Source organism: Doryrhamphus excisus, chromosome 19 (assembly GCF_030265055.1).
Source record: "Doryrhamphus excisus isolate RoL2022-K1 chromosome 19, RoL_Dexc_1.0, whole genome shotgun sequence".
NCBI classification, from domain to species: domain Eukaryota; kingdom Metazoa; phylum Chordata; class Actinopteri; order Syngnathiformes; family Syngnathidae; genus Doryrhamphus; species Doryrhamphus excisus.
The window spans coordinates 8,911,848-8,937,242 of NC_080484.1; the positions used below are offsets into that span (position 1 = coordinate 8,911,848).

The window sequence follows — 25,395 nt, forward strand, 5'->3', positions numbered from 1 at the left end:
CAACAGAAGAAGAAAAACATGATTAGCACTTTTCTTTGGGAATGAGGTGTATACAAATGTTAAATTCTTTCCATTTGAGCAAATAAACCGAATGCAATTGGAATATTTGGGTCCATGTATACGTGGTTATTGATTCGCAGTGAAGGACAGACAGTATCGTGAGAAGATGCAACACAGCCTTTGAAGCAGTTGTTAGACGTTATTAGACGTGTGTGAGGAGTAAATGTACGTCACGTCTGGACATTCCAAGTGTAACAATGTTTGCCCGGCGAGACTGCTCAGTAGTTGTGAAAACAATGACCACCAGCTATAGGCAGTCTTTGACAATTAGTCTGATCCTTCCCCCGGCGACCTGTCTGGGTTCGTTGGAAATGGAAGCGGATCTCTTTGCTAAATCCCACTGGGGCGTGCTTGCATATGGCTTTTCTCTCCCTGGGCCACTCTGGGGGTTGTTCTCTTGCTTGTTTTCACAGAGCAGCTCCTGTGTTAAGCTTGTTAATTCTCCTCAAAGCTCGGCCTTTCAGCTCCCACCCACTTGTACCTTTTTTTGGGCGGGGGGGAGGAAATACCTCCCTTTTCTTCACGGTGCATTCTTGGACCTTAAAATGAGGCATGTTGTCTTGCAGGTTAACATGGCTCATTCTGGTACTCATACTAAGTACAAATCATATCCTATCCTACATGGCTTCTTAATTGATAAATATCTACCCAATGTGATCATTTAGAGTTTTCAATGAACCTGTCAAGCACAAGGCAAACACACAATTTGCACTATCTAGGATGAAATCATCATCATCATTTTTGGAACAGCATCTAGTTCATTCAGTCTTAAGCTGCAGTCCAAAAAATGTCCCCTGCTTTGTCCGGCCTCAAGCATCACATGACTCCATGTTGCTTAAATCTGCTCAGCTGTCAGGCGAGTGACGGCGTACGGATCCAACTGTTGTTCACGTAGCGACAATAAAGACACACTGATGCATCTGTCTCTTGTCTGCTGGCCCGTCAACGATGAGGCCGTCTGGCAGCCACTCTGTTCTCGCAGGCTCATAAAAGTGACCATTAAAATGATGAATCTCACCTCGTCTTGCACGCTCCCCGCATCGCTATCAGTGTCTCGTGAGTGTGTCTGGACATGCACACGGACACGGTGCAGGGGGCTTCCAGCTGACTGCCCTCCTTTCACGTCTTACCAGTGATAAGCAGCGTCCTAATGTGCATGCACTGTGAGTAAAAGTCCTCTTGCACAGTGTCCTTTGACCTGAAGGGGTCATAAAGGGAGGCACGTGCTTAAAAAGGGGTCGCGGAAGGGCATGGGTGGGACTCGTGTGGTTTTCGGGTGCTCCCCAGGGAAGATTCGGTGCCTTCAATCCAACAGTGAGGCCATCTCTTTGCCTGGCAGATGTTCTCTACCCACTAACCCCCCCCTCCAAGGATGAGCTTAGACAACAAGGTGACCTGTGTCTTGTTGCTAACTTCACTTGGGTGGCCTTTGACTGTTGGCACACAAGCTGCATAGATTGAAAGGAAGGGACATGTTGAGTTCAAGTTCTCACACTTCATGTGACACCTCATCAATTTGATTATTGTGTTCTCTGCATCATCTGCTTTCTTTTCTTCGGACAGTTTTCCCAAAAGGTTTGCATTGCAGGAAAGAACCGCGTTGATTCAAATTGAGTAATTTATCTATGGCATTGACTCAAACAACCAGACAATCATGAATATAAGATGACCAGATGTACGATTTTTTTTGATTGTGCGATTTTGGCGTTCCCCGAATCACTGCTTTTTGTTGTTGTTGTTCACTGAGAACATAGTTGTGGTGACCGTGAATGAGTACAATCTCGACACAAAAGCTGAATGTGCATTGGACACGTTTTCTACGTATGTGGGTTGCACGTGTGCATCGACGTATGAAAAAATTGACATTTTTCCCAAACCTGACACCAGCAAAAACACAGGAAAGACACGCGTTGGCCGTACGTACGACTGGACTTCCACTTGGATAGTAGTGGCGGGCAAAACCGTTCATTTCAGTGAACCGGATCATTCCGGTTCATTCACTAAAATGATCCGTGATTTTCGTTCATTTCGGTCAATTTGTCTGTGATCTGTGTTGAGTCAGTCCGTTCACTCATGTTCACGTTTGTTCCGACTCAACAGCGCAACAACATGTGATGACGTACCTTGAAATCTGAAGTATTATGACAGCCCTCTTGGATGCGAGCATCTCAGCTATCCGACGTTACGACAGAAAACGGATATTTTAGGGGCAGTGACCTTGTTCATTCTATTCACCAAAAAGAACTAGTTCTTTTGACCCGTTCGTTCATGACCGACAAACCACTATTGAATAGTGCTTTTTTACCTTCACAATTTTACCACAACTCACAACAGAAACAATAAGCGGTGTCTTTAACCCCAGCACTAGATTCTGGTGCCTGTTTGTGTTGTTCATTTCAATGGGTTTAGGTTTGTCTATGCATGTTGGTGTGCGTAGGAGTGAGAAAGATAAGCCATGTCAGGAAAGGAGGAAAGGACCTGTTTGTTTCTCTGGTTTGGATGACTTCAGCTGCTCTGCTCTCAGTCTGTCGGGGGGGGGTTTGGCCAGTCCGCCATTCAAATGAAGGAGACCATCATCAGTGAACATTGATGTCAACCAGCAAGCCAAGATCTTGCATTGTTAGGGAACAAAGAAAGAGGAAACATAACGAACATGTTGGAACAGCATCAGCTTTGAGACTTGTTTGGTTTTTACTGCTGTCATGGGGAATAAGAACTTAAGGTTGCTATGTTTACATTTCACATCAAAATGCTTGCCATGTTCACATTGAAAGCAGCATACAAATGGAACAAAAGAGAAATAGAGTGAAACTTCTGAGGTAGAGCGCAACCCTTTCAGGTCATTAAACTGGTGCTTTTAACTGGTTCATTCTCTAAGAAAGTGAAGGGTGGGGGGCATCTCGGGTGATCAAAACTCAATGGGTTTTCGGTCTGAAGTCCAAGAGCAAGACCATTGCTGTGGTTAAATCCAGGGGTAAGCCCCCATCAGGTGACGCCCCCACTATTAACTGTGCCAAATAAAAGAGTGTGTATGCACAGTTGAATGTAAATGGGGTCTCACGCCCCAACACTTTGCTCAAAGGCACTCTATGCAGTTGAATTGTATGGGACTGATCACATAGGTGATAGCTTGAAAAATGTCATTTTCAGGCTGCACAGCGGACGAGTGGTTAGCACGCTGGCCTCACAGCTAGGAGACCCATTTTCAATTCCACCTTCGGCCATCTCTGTGTGGAGTTTGCATGTTCTCCCCGTCTCCCGGTACTCCGGTTTCCTCCCACATTCCAAAAACATGCTAGGTTAATTGGCCATTCCGAATTGTCCATAGGTATGAATGTGAGTGTGAATGGTTGTTTGTCTATATGTGCTCTGTGATTGGCTGGTGACCAATCCAGGGTGAACCTGGAAGACAGCTGGGATAGGCTCCAGCACACCCGCGACCCTCTTGAGGATAAGTGGTAGAAAATGAATGAATGAATGTCACTTTCAGACTTAACATGTTTCCGATTTACCGTTTCGTCTGAAAAGCCGGGTGCCCAAAAATGTCTTTCCAAGTGAGTCAAAGCTTTTCTTCCTGTCACACACACCAGTGATCTATTCTGGAGACGTTTCAACTGTAACACCCGCTGAAAAAAAATAGAGTTAAGATGCTAAGAAAAGGAAGATTATAATTTTAGTTGACTGGCTCTGATTTTGGTTTTAAGCTAGTCAAATCCATTTTCTATGCCGCTTATCCTCAAAAATCTGTCATTAGACAATTAGTCATTACTGGCAGCATCTTTTTTAATTGGAATGGAATGGTTATTATTCCAACATGTCTTGAAAAGCCATGGTCTTGTCATATTTGGGTCAGTATAGTATCTTGATACAGTTGCTTATCGTCTGAAAGGTACAACAATAAGTGTTTACCAGCCATTTACAAAAGAAGGTATTGGGTAAGCTAATGTATAGATCTGTTTGCACAGTCTGAGGTGGTTTTGCTCAAGACTCAAAGCAGTGAGCTACCCATTTACTGTCCCTAAGTAGTTTAAAAAGTAATCCAACCTTGACTTTGTGGCAAGTCGAACTCACTCCGGCTTCTTCTGCTCCATAGTGTAAAGGAGAAAAAAAAGTAAGCTAATCCCAAATGTGGAATTTAAGTCGAGGAATGTGATGAATATTTTGGTATTTTTGTTGTACAGCACACAATATCAGCCTGCCTTATGCGGCTCATTTATCATCTGTGCACTTCTTTAAAGGTGATTTTCGAGGTATGACCGCGTGATTTAAAAGCAGAGGGGCTTTGAGTTGTTTTATCTCAACACTCCAGGGCCTTGTAGACGTTCCACGGTTTGTGGGGAGAAGTAATTAGAATGTGAGCTAAAGCCATCAGATCTGGCCTTTGGACCTTTTTGCTGCCACAACCTGTTAGCTGCGGTCTGGCTTGGAAAAAGATGGACGCTCTTTATCTTTAAACTGCCTATCTTTTAAAGTCTTTCAAACAACTAAACACTTGGTGAGGTTGCTTACTGTTACTGCATTCATACTCCCCTCTTCCCGGTAATCACCACTTGAAGGGGATTCCTTTTGCAGCAGGCCTGCAGCTCCGCTTTTCTTAAACTTTTGATGGTTTGACAGCTATAATTTGCTTAAAATAACGCCAATAAAGTCACAAGGCTGTAAATGCACAAGTGGCTAATGTAGCGAGATGAAACGCAAAACAGCCTTTGATTTTTGTCGTGTTCAAAAACATCTAGGCTGCTTGCTGGAATGCGTTTTGAGGTCTGGTTACAAATATATCTAAATATATATCATTATTATTATTAATGCAAGGTCTATTTAAAGACATTTGACTCCCATTCATACAGTGTGAGGGATATCTAAATCTTTCCACAAATTTTTCAAATAGTTGCAGGGCTCTACGTTAAAAACAAAAATGACTTGCCCATGGGGAATCCTTAAGGTGAGAACTACTTGCCCGAACTTGCCCCATGTAAAATGAAAAGACTGCCATAATGATATCATATATCAATATATGCTGATAATTCATCAGATAATAGTACTGATGCATTGTATTTGGAGGAATGTCTGAAAATTTGGGGAGATGTATGTTAACATGGCAAGCCATGCTACCTTACACATGGCGGTAGTAGTAAGCAGTGATATTTATAAGTTGTACACCACAATGAAACATTTGACACATTTGTGTACTTGTAAAGTGTTTTTAATCCAGAAAAAAATGCTCAATGGTCAAACAATAATTTGTGAAGCAAAGGTGAGAAAAATACACAGAGAAATGAAACCGCTAGGTTTTGCAGCTTGTGCAAAATCAGCACTTGGTATTGGATCTAATGGGTGGTGTTTCATTGTGACCACTTCAAATTGTCACAGCAATGTGATTCACTCACCTTTGCCATCATTTGATTTGCTGCCGCTAATAAAATACTTGTTTAGGAGGAACTGTTTCATCACTTTTTGGTGTTTTCCTTCAGAAGTTGTTGAAGAATTAGACGATGTTGGCAGGGACGCCATGATAGATGTTTTCCTAGTAAAACGATCGCTGATTGGTTGATCGCGAACAAGAACGGGTGTGGGTAAAACGTGGATTGTGGATTACGGTCCGCGGTCTAAATAAACGATTCTGATTGGTCCATTTCAAGATTTGCAAGGATTGGTTTGCAAATTACCACCGGAATTACGTAGTCCGTGTTTTACCAACACCCAACAAGAACCGCTTTAAAAAAAACTCTTGGCAGTATGGCATGCTAAAGTGCACTTGCCCGACGGGAATATTAATGATTGGATTTACTTGCCCGAATTTTGTTTTAACTTGCCCCGGGCCATCGGTACAACGTTATTGCCGAGCCCTGAGTTGACTAATATGAATTCACAAAAATCATATTTGTGACCTCATTCACATTTTGGATATTTCTTAAAATCCATATTGTGGTCTCACTTTACAATTTGGTACACAAAAAGACAGTAGTTAATGAAGGACTAATGAGGAACTAATGAGTAGGGTAGTTACTGTGGAACTGAGGCACATATATTTAGAGTAGTTACTGATGAAGAACTAATGAGTAGAGTAGTTACTGAAGAACCAAGACACATGCATTTCTAGGAGTTACTGTACAACTAATGAGTAGAATAGTTATTTAGGAAAAGCATGTAAATTTAGAGTAGTTACTGAGGAACTAATGATTAACACATGTAGATTTAGAGTAGTTTTTCAGGAACTAATGACTAACTAATGAGTAGAGTAGTTACTGTGGAACCGAGGCACATACATTCAGAGTAGATACTGGGGGAGTACTTGTTGAAGAACTAAGATACATACATTTAGAGTAGTTATTGTGGAACAAATGAAGAACTAATTAGTAGACTAGTTACAGAGGGACACATTAACTAAGGAGTAGAGTAGTTATTGAAGAACTAAGACACTCACATTTAGAGTAGAATAGTTACTGAGGTAATAAGGCATGTAAATTTAGTAATTTTGTGTACCTTATTGTAAATTGTAATACATGCAATATACAGTATATTAAACTCTAATTACAGTTAGCCCTCATTCATAGCTGTTAATCGGTTCCAGACCCGGCCGTGTTAAGTGATATACAGTACATTACCTCAAATGACTGAAGTATCAATATTTTGTGTTTGAGAATCGAATTTAGAGCATAAAGATGTGGTATCGGTGTTATCAATATTTCAGTGTTCATCTGCAGATCACTTACCTTAAGAGTGGAATACCACTGTGGTGGTATGGCCCACAATTTGACCAAAATCATTTATATTTCCATTATTTCCTTTAGGAAGAAAGCATTCGAGCTTAGAGTTTCCATTGTACCGCAATAAAAAATGTATTTACCTTCAGAAAATGGTTTAATAACCAGTCATTTCCAATTCAATGGGTTCATTTCTCAAACCCAGCCAATAAAAGGAGGTGACATTTTTCCAAAAAAAAGGTTAAGAAAGCCTTAAGCAGAATTTATGCACCAGCTGCACTGCCTCTGGAGTTCAATCACGACCACTCCCCTCTTCCCCCTTCTCACCTGTCAGAAATATTTTTGTGTTTCAGTTTCAGAATGACTGAGCATTACACCATAAGTTAAGAATGGATAGATGTGTATGCTGTATGTCCAAGGAACACCCTCGTGCTGCCGTTTGAGGACCTAAGATGCTTACTGTTGACGTTTTTGCAATTGTATTCCAACAATGCTCTTAACAGTTAACCATTAACTTCCTTGCTTAAACAGAAGACAAAAAGCAGCACCCGTAAAGACAACAAAGCCTAAAAGGTCCTGAGCTAAACATTTGTCTTCAAATGCGCAAACTAGACTACTGTAGACAAATATCTAGTAAAACCTGTAAATACTGATCCTTGTACAGAAATATCACAATGTTGATCGAAAGTCAGTGCAGCTTCTGAAAAACTAAAGGAAAAACAATTTCAAGTACAATCAGAAAATGTGTTTTGTCTGAATGGCTTGTAGATATGATATAGACACTTTTGTTTATATATTTTGTTTACCGATATCTGATATGGTCCAGTATTTCATTATTAATTCAACATTTCCAAGCATACAAATGACAAAATGAACTAACTCAATGAACTAAAATACAAAGAATTGAGAAGACACATTCAAAATGTGAATGTAGTATCCTACATTGACAGCTAGGTGTCAGTAATTGCTCGGTGAGACAAGCACCGGACCCGTTCCCCAGGCTTTGCAGATTTACCTCACAACAGTCACATAATTATAGTAACATTATAGTAACATAATTATAACACAGCTGTAACTCACCACAAGCTAAAACTCAACTCTGAACTTCCGATCTGTCTGCCCTCCACTAAGCCTACTAAGTAATGGCTTCTTTTCTCTGATTATGTCTACTATATTGGTGTAAAGGTGACTATATGGGTGTTATTTAATGTCTAATGATGTTAAAATCACATATTTAGAAGATTGTAAACAGGTTTTCTATGCCATTCATAAAGAAGGAAACCTACTTTGTGGAAATTCACTTGTCACGGTCGAGCCTGGAACTAATTAACTGCTTTTTTACTTCATATATTTAACATGCTCTTACCACACTTTTACCACACTCCCTAACACATTTCTGGAAGTTGGATTTGGTATGTGCAACCCCAAACCACTTTCTCAGGGAGGAAATCCTTCTCTTTTCTGTGTCATGTTGACACAACACTGTGGGCCGTCCCTAATCTCCATCATACATGACGCCCCCTGCTTCATTGCAGGGTCAAGCTTCGGGGTCATCACATGATGCCTTGCCAGAAGATTACAGCTGAAACTTATGTATAGGCATGCTAGACAATAGGCATGCTAATTACATCGCATGACTTGATTTCGCCTTTACCGGGAAAAGAACAGGTGCAGCTTTTGTGTGTGTGCGTGTGTGTGGCTTTTTTTGTACACAAGCAGCATCGAGTCTGCAACCTCTTTTAATGGGCAAATACAAAAAACCAGCACAACACACAATAGTAGAGCGGTGCTTTTGTTAAAAGAAAGGGCAGTATGCTAGTTAAAAGGGGAGGAGACACTTCTGGGTGTTCTTCTATCTGGTATTGTTTAGCCTCTGAGGAACGCCTGTCATTGGCTAGGTGGTTTACACAGGTGCCTTAACCCTGCCTTTTTCCTGGGCCTTGAAAGGAGGCTTCAATCAACAGGTACCATGAAGGGGACAATGAAGGAAGAGATGGATGGTCCAAGAAGAACATCCATAGAGAGTTCTTTTGCGTGAGATAATCCACTTGCCTAATAATTCCTCTTTTAGGAATGTGTCCGTGGTGGCCACTCCTGCGCCATACACTTCCAATCATCTTGTCGTATGTTTCCCTCGCCTGTTCCCATGGTTTCACTGCTGCAGCAGAGGTTTCGTGTAACTGGAGGGCGCCGAACACTCGTGGTCCCTCTGGTCACTGGCTCTTCGCCCAGACCTCGCACTAATGATCATTTGATTTGGCAGCAACACACCCTGACTTTCAAGCGGCTAGGTCCCGCTGTGTTCTTTCTCTTGACCTTTTATATGAATGTGAGTGTATAATAGTATGACTTTGGTAACGGTAATGGTTTATTTTTATTTGAACATGCATCAAGTTACAATTGAGTGCATCGCATAATCAATTCACAGTTCCACATGTCCAAAAGGAGTAGGAAGAAGCAGAGCTTATTGTATCCTACCCATCCATCTGGCACTTTTACAGTCAGTAACATTTGTTCACTTCCTGCCTTTCTGATTTTATTTTATTTTATTTTATTTTATTTTATTTTATTTTATTTTATTTTATTTTATTTTATTTTATTTTATTTTATTTTATTTTATTTTATTTTATTTTATTTTATTTTATTTTATTTTATTTTATTTTATATACTTACATTCTTGCATATACATCACTACAACATTCATTTGATCACTAATTTTCTTGTAGGTTAGTTTTACCCGATGGATGATGTGTTGTTCAAATAGTAATTATAGTAACTTAGAACATGAGAACATTTGGTAAATGTTGTAATCACTCCCTTCAAAACACACAAAAAAGACATATTTTCAGTTATTTTTTTCAAGGTTTATGTTCAGTTTTTCGTATACACAAAAGGTATTGTCTTCTGTACATTAAACTTTTGTATAGTGCAAATAAGAAAGAAAAAAACAGCCGCCAGTCTGAGGCTTACAAATATCCCTCAGGCTGTTAAAGGAAAAAAAAACAGACAAAAAAATGTTGTTTTTATGTAATGATGGCGTAAAAGCATACCATTTTGAAAACAGAGAATGCCACATGTAATGTCTATCATCTATCCATCAAGGTAATGAGCTAGATAATGGAAGTGAGCATTTGTGACCTGCAGAAACATAACTCTAAATTCGCCAGTCAGAAATTGCTGATTTTTAAAAAAAAGTATGTGTGTGTGTGTGTGTGTGAAAACCCTCCATTTTATGCTAATAATCTCCATAAGTAGGCCATTTGTTGGTATAAAACCCATCTCATGTGTTCTACATTAGCAAAGCTTGTGTTGCACAGAGAGTAGTCAGTAGGCGTGACATGCAGGGAAGCCCAGCATACCTTGCGGGCTATAAATTAGTATAAAATAGTATTGTTCTGCATTCATATTAGTGTGTAGGCGTTTATTTTCATACCTACATAGTCTGTGTTGTGTGCGTTTCACATTGTGTTATTTTTGGCTGCACTATGCGTGAGGGAAGTGTTTGGGGGTGATGACCTTGTGGGTGTGTTTTGTGTGAATATGGGTGTACTGCATATATTTGAGGTACTATGTGCACATTTTGTGGGAATTGTTGTTGAATTGTTGGAAAATGTTTTTTTGCTCCATGGCTGTTGGATTGTTTGATTGGGGCTTGTCATGCAATGACAATGGCATTTATTTCCGACATGCTTAACAAATGCAAATCATCACATAGACCACCATTTATGTACGTATTGCATCAGTTCTTCATTTTCACCATGTGATGTGTTCCTGTGTAAATGTGTTACCGAGCATTGCCGATATAATTGCCATCCATATTTAGACGTGACCTTTGTAGGCGTCATTGGCCATGTTTCCCTTCCTGCTTGCGGCCATGGTGATAAGGGGACAATGTGTGTTTTCCACTTAAGCATGTGTGCACTGTTTCAATGTAATCCCAAGCAAAGACCAACCAAATAAAGCTAATTGAATCACACAGTGTCTACTTTGTGAGTGTGTGCGAGCGTGCATGTGTGTTGACTCTTTGTAAATGTGTTTGCACTGCACTTCAGCAGTAGGCTCGACCTCAGCTCGGAGGTTGTTTTTAGCATTTGGAGCTTGATTCATTCATGATTGCAATGTTGATAAGCTGGTAAAGATGGTGTATGTCTGTTGTTAATTGCATGCTGGAACAGGAGATAAATCCAGTTATCTTATATGGTGGTTGCTAGTGGAATCTTCCCTTTTTCTTTGTGGAATGTTAATGGAGGCTCTATGGTGGCCTTGGTTCTACTCCATAGTGAGGAGAGTGACTGGCTGCTCTAGAGTACTGTTAAGTTGAATTTAATTGCATATTTGTACTAATATGTTGAAAAAGTACAGTACTGGCAGCATATTTACCATAAAGAGTACCTGTCTTGTCTATTAATAGCTATTACGGCATCTCGTCTCACAGGTTATTTGGCAAAAGTGTTGAAGAACTACACCGAGCAGGCCTGTGACGGAGACCTCCTGTCTGTTCGCTGCCCTCCACGTACCACCATCACCGTCCAATCCGCTTTTTATGGAAGGAAAGGCATCTCCGACCTCCATCAGTGTCCTCAGACCTACCAGGCCTTCCTAGGTTATTATGACGATCGGGAGGATGAGTATTGCTCCGTGTCCACTGCACTACAGGTATTACATCTTTCATTTTTAGCAGCACTCAAAAGAGAGAGAGAGAGACAGAAATTTACCTCATTCTTAATGAACAGTTGGAAGCTTGCTGATTATGTAATGTATTGTTAGCGTGTTTTCCAGCAAATTACACTCCCGAAAGAGGAGGCAAGCTGTTGCAATACAAACACACATTTTCATTCTGTCCGCTATTCATTCAGGGGTGTTGTGTATTTTTAGTTACAACCGCCTCCCCTCCCTTGAAGTGTCGAACAACAGTGTGCCCCGTAACATGGGGACCTCCACGAATGCACTGACACAGAGAGCACATTGTTTTCAAATGGTGTGTCATAGTCATAGCCATAGTCCTCTAACCTTTTGGCATTATCTTGAACATTTGGTGTGATAATGGTGTTTTATTGTACCCAAATAGTAGAATTCGGGGGAAGTATTCAGTTCATTATTATCCATTTTACAATATTTATGAGCAGAACATTGGTCGCAGGTATTTTGTATGTTTGTAACAGTACTCCAGATCTCGACATGGGCCAAAAATGGTATCTTATTAAATTTGGATGAAATTTTGACAACCTTTATGGTGCGTATCAGAGGTGTGGAGTCGAGTCCCGTAACTTGGACTGGAGTCGTACTCAATTTTGATGACTTAGGTCTCAAATTGACAATATAATCAAATCGGCTTGGCATTGATGACTTGACTTGGTCTTTAGTCTGATGAAACCATTACCATTACAATATATTTTCCCACAGAATCTTCCTTATTGAATCAAAACAACAAATGCATGGATTACATTTCTATGCACTAATGCTATGTCAGCACTCTTTTTCTGTGACTTAAAATCCAACAATTCAAAATTTAACAGATTGTAACATACATTAAATGTAAATTTTACACTGTAGACACTAAATTGTTGTTATGACTTGTAAGAATTAAAAAATTTCAAGCCTATAACTGCTCAACCTGTCTTGTCATGACTTGACTTGACTTGACTTGACTTGCAATTCAAGTCTTCACTTGAGACTAGATTAAGGTTCCACTGTACTATGCAGATATGCCCCCGAGTGGCTGTATGCAGTACAGGGAAGACATCGGTGTCATGTAATTGGTTGTTTAAGCGGCCTGTCCGTCGTAAACATGAAATAACCTCCTATTAGTCATTGCTGACAACACATTGCACAATTACTATGCTGCTATTATACTTGAGACAGTAGTACGGTAAAGTTAGCTTGTGTGCTCAATACGCCCCGGCCTCCATATCACTGCGTTTGGGCTGCACGGTGGACGAGTGGTTAGCGGGCAGGCCTACAAGACCCGAGCTCAATTCCACCCTCAGCCATCTCTGTGTGGAGTTTGCATGTTCTCCCCGTGCATGCGTGGGTTTTCTCTGGATACTCCGGTTTCCTCCCACATTCCAAAAAAACATGCTAGGTTAATTGGCCATAGGTATGAATGTGAGTGTGAATGGTTGTTTGTCCATATGTGCCCTGTGACTGGCTGGCGACCAGTCCAGGGTGTCAACCGTCTCTTGCCCGAAGACAGCTGGGATAGGCTCCAGCACCCATCGCGACCCTCTTGAGGATAAGTGGAAGAAAATGAATGAATGAATGAATCATTGCTTTCCTTCATCTGTATACTGTGATCCATCTTTTGTCTTGATGCCGCCAGTACACCTTTACGACTTCCTTGTGGAATGTACTTGACTAGAACGTTACATGTTAGGGTGAAAATTGAGATGCAAAGGGATGAATGAACAGAGTGGGCCTTTCCGGACCCCCCCCCCCCCACCCCCTTCCCTTCATGGGTTCTAATGGTTGTAAGCCCCCCTGTTTGAAGTGGTTTTAGGTTTGCATGCTTCTGGCTTCGCCGCATTTGCCTCATTGTTCATCTACTTGTTGTGGTCCTCTCCCGCTAACCTGCCCCTGTTTAGAAAATGCTGGATGAGTGCCAAGACAGAAGGAGCTGTCAAGTTCTTGTCAACAGCCGAGTGTTCGGAACGGACCAGTGTCCTGGCAGCAGCAAGTACCTCACAGTGTGGTACAAGTGCAGACCCAGTAAGTCCAGCATTCTTTTGCATCCACTTCCCTGTTTTTGTTTAGGAGGCTGATAAACCAGGCAACAGACAACCAGGGTAGAAATATTGGCTTTTTTGCTGATATCTGATACTGTTGTTTGCAGTTAATCCGTTCCAGACCCAACCGCGATAAGTGGATTTCAATATAGGACATTATTAGAGTCCTGTGAACATGAAATAGCACCCCTATAGTCACCATTAGACTCTTAGGGACTTTGTACTTCGGAACTGGGTTTGAATCTCCACTAGTAAGCCTCATTGGTATTCGTCTGGAAGGGCATCTAGGATGTTAAGTGCTCAAGCCAAAATCAGTATGTGGCCACTCCGTAATCAGGTAAAAGCCGAAAGAAACAAACAAAAATCACAATTCGACTCCTATTGTGCAGGCTACGGGATCACTGCAGTCACATAACTGATGGCCACCGTTAGCAAAGCAAGCTATCTAGTTAGCCTCTCCAATTTACTGATTCTAAACTAAGGAGAGTGTTTCAAAACACATCGGGAAGAAGTACAAAGAAGCAAAAAACTTACCACTTCTACACGGAATAAGAGGGGAACCTTTTTTCCATTTGATCTCAGCCATGGCTTCTTGGCTCAGCTCTGCTGGGTCAGTAGGGATTCTCCACGTAGTGTGAAAGGTAACGTCAAGTCTAATAACATCACTGATAGTGACCAGAATACTACATATAACATATCTTTGAATTTTTTTGACTAATAATTGTCCAAAGTCAACCACGAAACAGCAATCATATCATCGTCCATTGGGGTAGGCTCCAGCCCCCTGCTTTGACAACAACCTTTTGCCTACAACCACCAAAGGGCTGTAATCCCACTCTCATCTTCATTCAAGCCACAGCGCTGCAGTTCACAGCAGAGTGAGCAGAAGTGGAAGAATTAATCCACTGATCCCTCTGCTTTCACTACTTTTTCCCCTCCAATCAACAGCTCTTTGTTCACTGTCACTTAACCAATGACTTGTTAGGGTAGCAAAGAAAGGCAGCGTGGGGAGCAGCAGGATGGTGCCACTGCTCTGAAAGAAAGAAAAGACGTGCATGGAGGATAGAGGGAGGAAGTGAAGGAGAAAAGGTTAGAGAACAGGATTGCATCCATCACCAAAAGGCATAACAAGCCATTCTGGTTAACTTTTTTTTCTATGCATTCCTGTTCCACTTCCCACATGAATGTTGCCTGTTTTTATTTGCCGGCCAGTGGAGCTGCTCTGGTGGTCACAGGTCACCATGACTGGATGTGTGTGAGGAATGCATCTGCATGGCTCTACTTGTCCACCTAGCAACCCTACCTCTGTGTGTTTACACAGCGTCATGCCCTCAGGCTGCTATTGCAAGCTTATTGAGGGGAACACCTGACATTTTATACTCTATTTTCATCCTCAACTAAACACAGTATTAGCGTTGGTGGCTGATGTCATGTTTCTCTTCTTTACATTTGTTACTAGCATAACTATGCAATGTTTTAACTTATCTAACCGTTATTTTCAGACGAATACAAGAGCAAGGTGGTGTGTGAGGAAGAGAGGATGAGGCTGAGCTGCAAAAGAGGGATGCAGATCGCCGTTTACTCCGCCATGTTCGGCCGAACCCAACAGGGCACCCTGGAGTGTCCACTGCATCACAGGAGAGCTCCGTCAGTTGGTGAGCACATTATTATGCCCTATTATTAAGGGCAAATTCCTGCTGCATGACACTCAAGTGTTATTATTATGAATTATGCATGTTTTTATGCCATACAGTCATCCCACATTACCGCTCAAATATTGCTCCCTGGCTCAATTGTGTTTTTTTTATGAATTAATGCATAAATAATCACTATTTTGTCGTTGACTGTGGTCCATTATTAGTAATATAATATTAAAAACAAGTTTTATGTAGTATTATCAACACTAGATGTCGGCAATGACATGACATCACATTACTGTCACACTTCATGTAATCAGCCATGGCATGTCCGACATGATAGAATGAAAGGGTGTTCTCCTCCTATAACGTGTGGAGGTGGTTTTTAACTTAATAATAATAATAATAAATTTTATTTATATTGCACTTTGCATTACAGAAATCTCAAAGTGCTACAAAGAAAGCATAAAACCTACAGTGAAACTTCTTAGTTTGTCTTTCTTTGAAACCTTTTTCTAAGTTTCAAATAAATAGAAGGCTAACTACCTAGCTCGCTAGCATGCTTTGCAGCTGTGGTTGTCTCTTGTACCCCTGCTGTCATCCTGTAGCTGTAGCAATGTGGTATAAACAAAGAATAATAGGATTGTAAAGGTGACTACAGGGGTGTTATATTTTTCTCTACATGTCTCTCATAAGGATAAACAAATGTATTTACAAAAGCTATAAACAACCCACCTGTTTAATCTCTGGTTGTGTAAAGGTACACCTGCTACATTTTAAAAGTTGAAGTCTGTTGAACTTCAGACAAATTCAGACAAAGTGATTTTTGTTTTAGCAATTTCTGTATCACTCCCGATGTGATTTCTTTGTTGTATACTTGTATAATTGGAGGGCGGGAAAGGGGGGTCATGGACAGGAAGTGGCAATTGCCAATTGATTAATTTTCTTCTGTATGAAATCATATTGCTATCATGACAGATTTACCACCCCAAGAACAAAATAGTTGGGATTCATACATGCAAGCTAACAGTAGGCACCAAGAAAGTCAGAGCTTTTCTTCCAGTCACACACATACACGCACCAGTGATCTGCAGAGAAAAAGTGTTTCAAAGGTAGTAATTTTGGTGCCAATTTTTAAAATAATGGTGATAAATTAAGAAAAGACATCAAACCACTGTTGAGCAGCTACAAAATCGTCACTATTGTAATCTACTAGTTATTTCACTATATATGAATATTATATATTGTTCATAGACTGCATTTGGGGGTCAGATAGAGGTTAGAGGAGGGGATGTTGGATTAAACCATGCAAATAAAGTCTTTGCATGAGATTCAAATATGGTGCCCGTACTGTAAATGTTCTGCCAGACTTTCTCTCAAAGCAAAGCAAAACATACCAGGTGTCATAATGTGTCTGGCTGAGGAGGAAAAACTCCTTTTATTGATGACTCCTACATGTCAGGGCTCGAAACGCGTCTGGAGCACACGCACTCTCAAATCCTCCAAGTCTTTTTTTTTTTTTTTCCCCTTCAAACATTCATCGTTTGACCAAGTTGTGGCTTTTGATGGAGATTTACAGTTTCCTCCAAAGATTTGTGGCCTGGGAGGTGGAGTCAGACACGCCCATTCTGGGTTGATCAGCTCTTCAAAGCACAAACTGATTTATAATTTCAAGCAGTGCTCTAAAAGCATCCTGAGATATATAAAACCACGGATGAAGGATACACACACACACACACACACACACATACACATGCATTGTGGGGTTGGAATGTAGATCGGATGTCATCCAAAGCTCAGAATTGTGCCGTAGAAAAGGGACAGGATTTTGTTCCCATGAAGAATGCATGTGAGCGTATGGGACAGCCGCATGTATGCTCACTGTATGCTTATTATTTGTATTGTCATTTGGTCATTTCTGTATAAACGTTATTCACAGTTTGAATAATAAGATTCTTGCAGTGTATTTGTGTGCATGGCCTTTATACGACACATGGTTCAAAAGGCATCAAACACTGGCATCATATCACATGGTAATTAGAGACAAATATACAGTACAGAATCCAATGCTCGGTAGCAGGTGGTTGTGGTGTGAGTGGGGTGGGGGGAGGGGGGGTGTCTAATATCTGGTTTCAAGCTCACCATTAAATAGTAGCCGAGTTGTCATGAACTCTACTGTTACAGTCGTACAAAGGCCAGATTAGATGCAGGGAGCTACATTGTTAGCTGTCAAACGGCATTAGCATTGTGTGTGTGGTTACAATACACATGCATACACCACAATTTTCTACCTCACACACACACACACACACACTGCTCCAGACTGTGTGGTGGGATTCCCCCTGTGTTTAATGTGGGTCCCATGTCACCACGGACAGGAAATGAGGCTGCCTTGAGTGACAGCTCTGACCCAAACCGCTCATTAACTTTCAGAAATGTACCTTTTGTTGTTTTTGTCTATTGACTTGATATTATTGTGTGATAATTAAGAGTTGTTACACTTGAAGTTGATGTTCTTCAGGTTGCTGATTGGACAGAATAAATAGCACTAAATCATTTAAATTTTGTGTAAGTAGGCGTTTGTCTGTGTAGCATTATAGAGTGTGCATACAGGGAGCGTGTTGCAATTTACAAGGTCACCAATGTCTGGAGTTGCGTTTTTCCACCACCAGTCAGTGTTTTTTTTTAAACATGGGTAGTCTTGCAAAAAATGTGTAATAACCAAATTTCTACTACCAATGTTGTAGAAAACGTACATTACCACTCTTCATACACACAGTCAGGGGTCTCCAGCCAGTAGCTCTTAACCACTTTTCAAATAGTTCTCCATTGACTTTATTCATTTATTATCAACTCCTATACCGACAAAATTACAAAGTGGGGTTCGGCAGTAGTCCGGAAGTCCACGAGAGCGCTTGGGAGTGTGACCAATTATAACGGAGTGGGTGTGCCGGAAGCAGGCTGTGGGTGGAATAAATTAAAAAGACCTTTTTGGAAATCCACGGAAAATACAGCTGAAATGGTTGCAGATTCTGGATGATCTAGAAAGCTTATCGCATGTAGCTGCTCTATTGGAGTCCACAACTCAATACAAAGGGCTGAAAATGAGCATAATAGGTCCCCTTTAAGTCTTACATGCACTGTTTTTTATTTTAAGCTCACACAAGGTTATAATTCCACACCATCATCTTGCCAAAATATGCTTGTTTTATTTTATAACAGGCCATGTTTAGCTTGTTAAATTTGCACGTTTTTACAGTCACGGAATGCTGTGTGGGTAGCTTGGTGAACCCATATGACCCGGAATATTTTGGAGAGAAAACGTGCATGAAGAAGAAGCACACAAATGTTGTTCCTTATGTTCCAGATAGATAGACAGGTCTGAGCTGTGATGGACGAGCCTCAAAGCAAAAAGGGGACTTCTCTCATCTGACCTATTATCATCACACAAAACCCTTGACATCTAAATTACTCCCCTCTTACCTTGTCTGGTATCGCTTCTTTCTGAGGGCTCCTGCGCTCTCACTAAATCCTTACTGGAGGAGGAGTTTTAGGTTAGCCTCATGCTCACTTTGACAGCGTGCCTCATCAAAACACTTCAAAAAACATCATTACGGTGAGGTAATTACATTTACTATGACTGACACCAGTGAAGTCAAAGATATTGTAAAGATGCATGCAAAAAAGCTGCTCAACATTTCAACATTAACCCTGAGAATCTCTGCAGTTGAGTAAATAAGCATCCTTGGCCCGCATGAGTTCTGTTCCTATGACGCATTGTTAGTCGAAGCACATAAAATACAGTAATAAAACACGAATTAAATGCAAAATCATTAAGCTGCTTAGTTGTTACTTTCACTTTCATAGGAACAGATCCTTTCACAGTTGTTTTGGCATAGTTTGGTCAACAGTAGCATGTACTTTTTTGCAATAAAGATATTTTTGATCCACCAGTTAACAATCCAATGTTTATTCATACTGATGGTTGCAACAGTTGAATATTGAGAGTAGTGTATAGTAGTTGTAGTGTACATAGTGTATTTTTCCACGGTAATAAAACACTATTCATTCATTCATTCATTCATTTTCTACCATTTTTTCACGAAGGTCACGTGGGGTGCTGGAGCCTATCCCAGCTGTCTTTGGGCGAGAGGCGGGGGATTGGCTGGTCGCCAGCCAATCACAGGGCACATATAGACAAACAACCATTCACACTCACATTCATACCTATGGACAATTTGGAGTCACCAATTAACCTAGCATGTTTTTGGAATGTGGGAGGAAACCGGAGTACCCGGAGAAAACCCACGCATGCACGGGGAGAACATGCAAACTCCACACAGAGATGGCCGAGGGTGGAATTGATCCCTGGTCTGCGCGCTAACCACTAGACAGCCGTGCCACCCCTAATAAAACACTAATTAAATGCAAAATCATTATGCTGCTTAGTTGTTACTTTCACTTTCATAGGAACAGATCCTTTCACAGTTGTTTTGGCGTAGTTTGGTCAACAGTAGCATGTACTTTTTTGCAATAAAGATATTTTTGATCCACAAGTTAACAATCCAATGTTTATTCATACTGATGGTTGCGACAGTCGAATATTGAGAGTAGTGTATAGTAGTTATAGTGTACATAGTGTATTTTTCCACTGGTACTAATCTTGTATTGTTTTTATGAATTTATTGGAAGGTCATTTGTAACCACCTGTATGAATAAAAACATGTTTTCACTGACTGGAAAGTACACATAGTGTTCCAATATGAAGTAATGTGCGACTCATATCTTGTCATATCTTGCGCCTTTGAAATATTCCCCTATCACCTTACAACCCCAATGCATGTCAGATGTCTGCCATACAAAGACTTAAGGTGTCCAAAGTAGCGTATCAAATGATACGCTGCACGTATGAGTCATATGAGCACAGGATGAGATAAAATAGATCCCCCCTATTGTACCTTCCTGGTAAAAATGTGTGTGGGTGGACGGACAACCTGGAGCTTTGTTTTCTGGGAAAACGGCCATACCTGACCCCTCACTGTCATCAGTCACAAGTGACAAAAAGTCTTAGTGTTTGCCCAAGAAATGACTCATTTATCCCCATTTCTCTTGACTGTGGACCTGTTCTGGTGGACCACAGGCGTGTCCTTGTTGGCTGTGTGTGGACCGCATCGGGTGGGTGTGGTGGCGAGGAAGGTGGTTGAGGGTAAAGGTCAGAGGTAACAGAGGCCATTCATGTCTGTGACTGTGTGTGTGTGTGTGTGTGTGTTTGTATGTAAAAGAAGGCCCTTCAATGCCTGTCTGTCGGTGGACCCAAAGGAATTCTCATTTAAACGCTATAGAAATATAGTGTTTAAATTTTAAAAGTGTTTATGGAAGTCAAGATTGTTGCAAGATTGTGCAACAGGAGTATGTATATTTTCTTAACCAAATGACTCCACTAGCACTACGGAAAATTTCATGACCAAATTCCAGCCAAAAAAAAGTGTGCAATTGTGCAATTACACCTCCATAGACACACAGTCAACGGCACCTCTCGAAATTTAAGGAGGGGAAACAACAACAGGATTTGGCTTTTTATTTGACTTTTTGTTGTGCTGGCAGCATAGCAAACTCAAAGTATGTGTATTAAAAACAATTGGAGTTGTAAAACGCCCCCATCATTCATGATCAATGGAAAAGTGTCACAGTCTCGAAGGTGTTTGTCTGGACAATTTTCCAGTTCCACGCTGGTTTCCCGCAGTCTTTGACCTCACTGTGTACCGGTCAGGAATTCCAGAATGTTGGTTCCTGCTGGGGAGTGTCCGTTTGCCCCCTCCTGAACCATATCCACATTGATTAAAGGGAACAATCTGGGCAAAAGGATTCTAGGAACTTTGTTGTCATACCAGCACACATTTAGATGGGGCAAGATTTCAGATTTAACCTAAGAAAATGCATATCGCTAATGTCTGAAATTAGAACATGTATGTTTTTTTTGTGTCTATTTACATTGTGTTGAAAAATGGTGCTTATAATGGAAGTCGATGGGAGGAGGAAATTTGGAATCTGACACTGCAAAAAACAAAAACACAAGATGTATAGTTAGACCTGATCTTTGAAAGAGCACCAGCCACGTAACATATATTATTTGGAAAATAACTATTTTTATTTTTCGAAGCAAAAACAATGACATCATTGAATCAAATCTTCTTCTTTCTCTTAGGGCTTTTACATTTAGGAGTCGCCACAGCAAATCAATCCCCTCCATCCAACCCTGTTTTCTGCATCTGTCTCTCTCATGTCCTCCTTCACTACATCCATAAACCTCCTCTTTGGTCTTCCTCTACACCTCCTACCTGGCAGCATCTCAATCTGGCCGATAACTGACTTTATATCCAAGGCCTCTAACATGTAATGTCCCTCTGATGTACTTTTTCCTGATCCTATCCATCCTGGTCACTACCAATGAGAACCTCTGAATGCTCATATTCATTCATTCATCAACATAATTGAATCAAATGGGTATTCAATATAGTCCTTGCAGGTCAATGTTTGCTTGTTTTTTACATATGGTATGATTTCTTTTTAACAAAAAAATCATAAAATTCAAATATAAAACCTACGCCATATTTCCCACCATTTCTAAAAACATAATGTATTGGTATTTTTTCTACTTTTTCTAAAAAAAAAAATGATGTCTGAAACTGTTAAATTAATTTATGGTTCCAAAATGGTTAATATTGTCAATGGGCCTTATCAATACATTACCGCCGTTCACGTCCTGACTGGAACATTTACCCTCTGACCTGTGCCACCATTCATTATAAAGCCAAGCTGCTCTCACCTTCTTTCTGATCTCTCCCGCCATGGAGCCTCACAGGTGAGAGAGCCCAGTGTCCATTTTCAAAGGCTCATCTCTTTGTGTTTTTCTTCAGGGGTGTGATGGACTGTTTTTAATGGTTTGATGGACTGTGGGGACCTCCGAGGCATCCCTAAGGACCCCATTCACATTCCCGTACACTTAGCAGTTTTTCTTCTTTAAACGTTACAGCTGACAAAATCTTATGTAGCACTTTGCAAACTGTCAATCAAACTATTCACCCCTTGCAGCAAGTACCTGAGTCACCTTCCTTTCCTGTTCTGTTCTCATCATTTGATAATTGTTGCTTTGAAGTGTCTCGGGGAAGGTTCCAGCTGACCCGTGACCTCCTGAACAACATCAGTGGTAGAAAATGAAATATAATTTTTTTGATATGTTTTTCCTGCCAGATTGCCAGTCGTCCATTGCCCTGCAGGTTCTGACCTCCCGCTGTCAGGGCAAGAAGAGTTGTGCGGTCCGAGCCTCATCCAGGGAATTTGGAGATCCCTGTTATTCTGGCACCAGGAAGTACCTGAGCGTCATCTACACTTGTGGTGAGTCATGAGCTTCCTATTGCTGCCACAAGGGGGTGACATACACTCATTGATCAACACACTGTTATTGTAACTGTTTTTAAGTTTGCCCCAGTTTATGTCAACCCCCGCGGCATTATTGTGGTATGGATATTTGTTTCGGACATGTGTTCAAAGTTACATGAAGGAACATCACATGGTTGCATTTACACAATTCGACATGTCTGAAAATGAGCGGGAAGAAGCGGCGCTTATCTTTCATCAATTGTTCATAATAAATAGGAATTAATTAGAATTAGTGATGACATTAAGTAAATTATCATGCAATTAATAATTAAATTTTTATTTAATTAAAATTTTTTATTAATAATATTTTTATTTAATTAATTAAAAATAATTATTCATTCATTGGGCCGTGAAACACATTTGGTGAGTGATGTAAATAATAATAATAATAATAATAAATGTTATTTATATTGCACTTTGCATTACAGAAATCTCAACGATAGCATGATAAAGACCGAAAAATTTAACTATTAATGGATAATTATCATATTAAAGCATATAATATAAAACAACATTTTAAAAAAAAAACAACTAAAAATAAGTAATAGTAATAATTCCACAAGCAAATAGAATGTCTTTTGTTTATATTTAGTGCAGATGAGGCTGAATGATGGCCTTATTTTTATCAGTAACACACCCTTGGGCTAATCCTGACAGGTCAAGGCTGTAATTCTTTAACTTATACTCTCAGACACACACGCATTGTCCAGATGCCTCAACATCCGGGATTGATCAATCATCCAAGTGACCTGGAGCCTCTCAAATCCACTAAAATCACCAACCATAGACAACTCACTCCAGACCATTCTCACCCCGATGGCTCTGTGGGTGTGAACATCAGGCGTTATATCCTAGAACATATCTTTAGCTTGAAAAGCGGATTGTCAAGTTGTTCTCCAAGTAAGAACAGGCCGACGCAGACCAGAACACCCAGACTGTTCACCTGTGTTTATGGAGTCTTCCATCTGTGTCTGACCTCCCTTATCTGGCTTCTGATAACCCATCACAAAGTCGCCAAACAGTTCGATAAATGAGCGGGTGTTTGCGAGGAAGAGAAGAAGGAAGCAGGATGGTAAATGTTCGACAGAAGGGGCGCGTTGAGAGGGCTTCTCTGGTTGGGGAGGGGGGTTGAGAGGACTGAACTTGAGTAAGTCACTCTGTAGGATGTGAAGTCGGTGGTCGCCCCAGGCTTCGTTGGTGGTTGAACCCCATGATTGTTTGGAAGAATGTGTGTGGTAGAACTGTGATGTTCTATTCTATGGTTGGTCAGCCTGAAAGAAGTGTCACCCTTTTTAAGTCCTTTTTCACAGGCCAGAATTGATTTAATTCATTGTGTATATGAACTACTAATGTACTACTGTACTACTACTAATGTACTACTGTTCAATGTAGATGTACTTGGCTCATTCTTTCCCTCTTAGCACCGGCCATTTTAGACTGATCTTTCAAGGCACACAGAACGTTGCGTTCTCGGGCTATATAGACATGGTACATACCAAAAGAAAGACTCGACTCTTATCTTTCATCAGAAAAAAAAGTTTGTTTCTATCTTTTTCCATTCTTTTGTAATCAGCAGTAGAACATACGTCAGTTTCAGCAAAACATCAGCTCCCAACTAGCAAAGGGAGAAAAACAACTTTTTGCATTCTTTCACTTTCATTTTGACAGAAATATTTAGCCAAAATATCTAATCCATTTTACCACAACATAAACGGTACATGAAAATAACAATTTATTTGCAAATATAACACCATAAACCATGTACAGTTTGAAACTGAACTGTGTGTGTGCACACATTTCCCTTCAATGTGTAACTGGACGCTTTTTCACTTCCTGTTTCCTGTAGAAGGGCAGCATGGTGGATGAGTGGGTAGGGTGCAGGCCACACAGCTACGAGACCTGTGTTCGATTTCCCGCTTGGGCATCTCTGTGTGGAGTTTGCATGTTCTCCCCGTGCATGCATGGGTTTTCTCCGGGTACTCCGGTTTCCTCCCACATTCCAAAAACATGCTAGGTTAATTGGTGACTCCAAATTGTCCATAGGTATGAATGTGAGTGTGAATGGTTGTTTGTCTATATGTGCCCTGTGATTGGCTGGCCACCAGTCCAGGGTGTACCCCGCCTCTCGCCCCCGAAGTCAGCTGGGATAGGCTCCAGCATACCCCTGCAACCCTAGTGAGGATAAGCGGTATAGAAAATAAAACTGCACCAAACATGATCTCTTCTATTGTGCAGTTGCATCATCACCTTTTTCTGCCGTAAAACATGCATAAAATATGGCTTTGGGGGGGGCGAGTGTTCTGGTTGGAAAAAAAAACGTCTTTGGTAGCAAATGAGTTAAATTGCGTTCGACCTTAGAGGTTCCACTGTATTTTTCAGACAGCCTCAGGGAGTAACTCAGCAGCAAATGGTCCAGAACCCACCATCAGTCTCCCTGCAGACACACACATACACAAACAAACACACACCTCCTACACATCGGTCACTAACATAAGGTTTCATTTCCAGTTGTGGACTGTTTGTTTCCAAAAACCCTTAAGGAGTTCCACTGCAGAACGGATTAAGTCTTTTTGAAGCAGGTTCTGATTTGTTCATCATCAGAACCTTGAAACATTCGTTCTTCAAGTGACTTTTTGGACGAATGATGAATGAGTGAGCTCGGGGCGCTTTCTTGAAAGAGCCAGATTCCAATGTGGAAGCTTTTGAACTTTCTTTTTTTGGGGTTTGGCGTACTCGAGTGAACAATTCAGATTCTTTACGGCATTCAAATAGAAGAACGTTATTTAGCTGATTTAGGATTTTTAGCGCCCTGTTTGTTCGTTGCAAATGATG

At 40.8% G+C, this 25,395-nt stretch overlaps 1 protein-coding gene across 1 annotated transcript in view; it reads left to right on the plus strand.

The window, feature by feature from the left end:
• Positions 1-25,395, plus strand: part of LOC131107309 (protein eva-1 homolog A) — a 60,660-nt gene that overhangs the window by 7,661 nt on the left and 27,604 nt on the right. The window contains exons 2-5 of the mRNA XM_058057210.1: positions 11,200-11,420; positions 13,346-13,469; positions 14,989-15,141; positions 22,375-22,518. Of these exons, the coding sequence (XP_057913193.1) occupies positions 11,200-11,420; positions 13,346-13,469; positions 14,989-15,141; positions 22,375-22,518 (642 nt within the window). The remainder of the gene's footprint in view (positions 1-11,199; positions 11,421-13,345; positions 13,470-14,988; positions 15,142-22,374; positions 22,519-25,395) is intronic.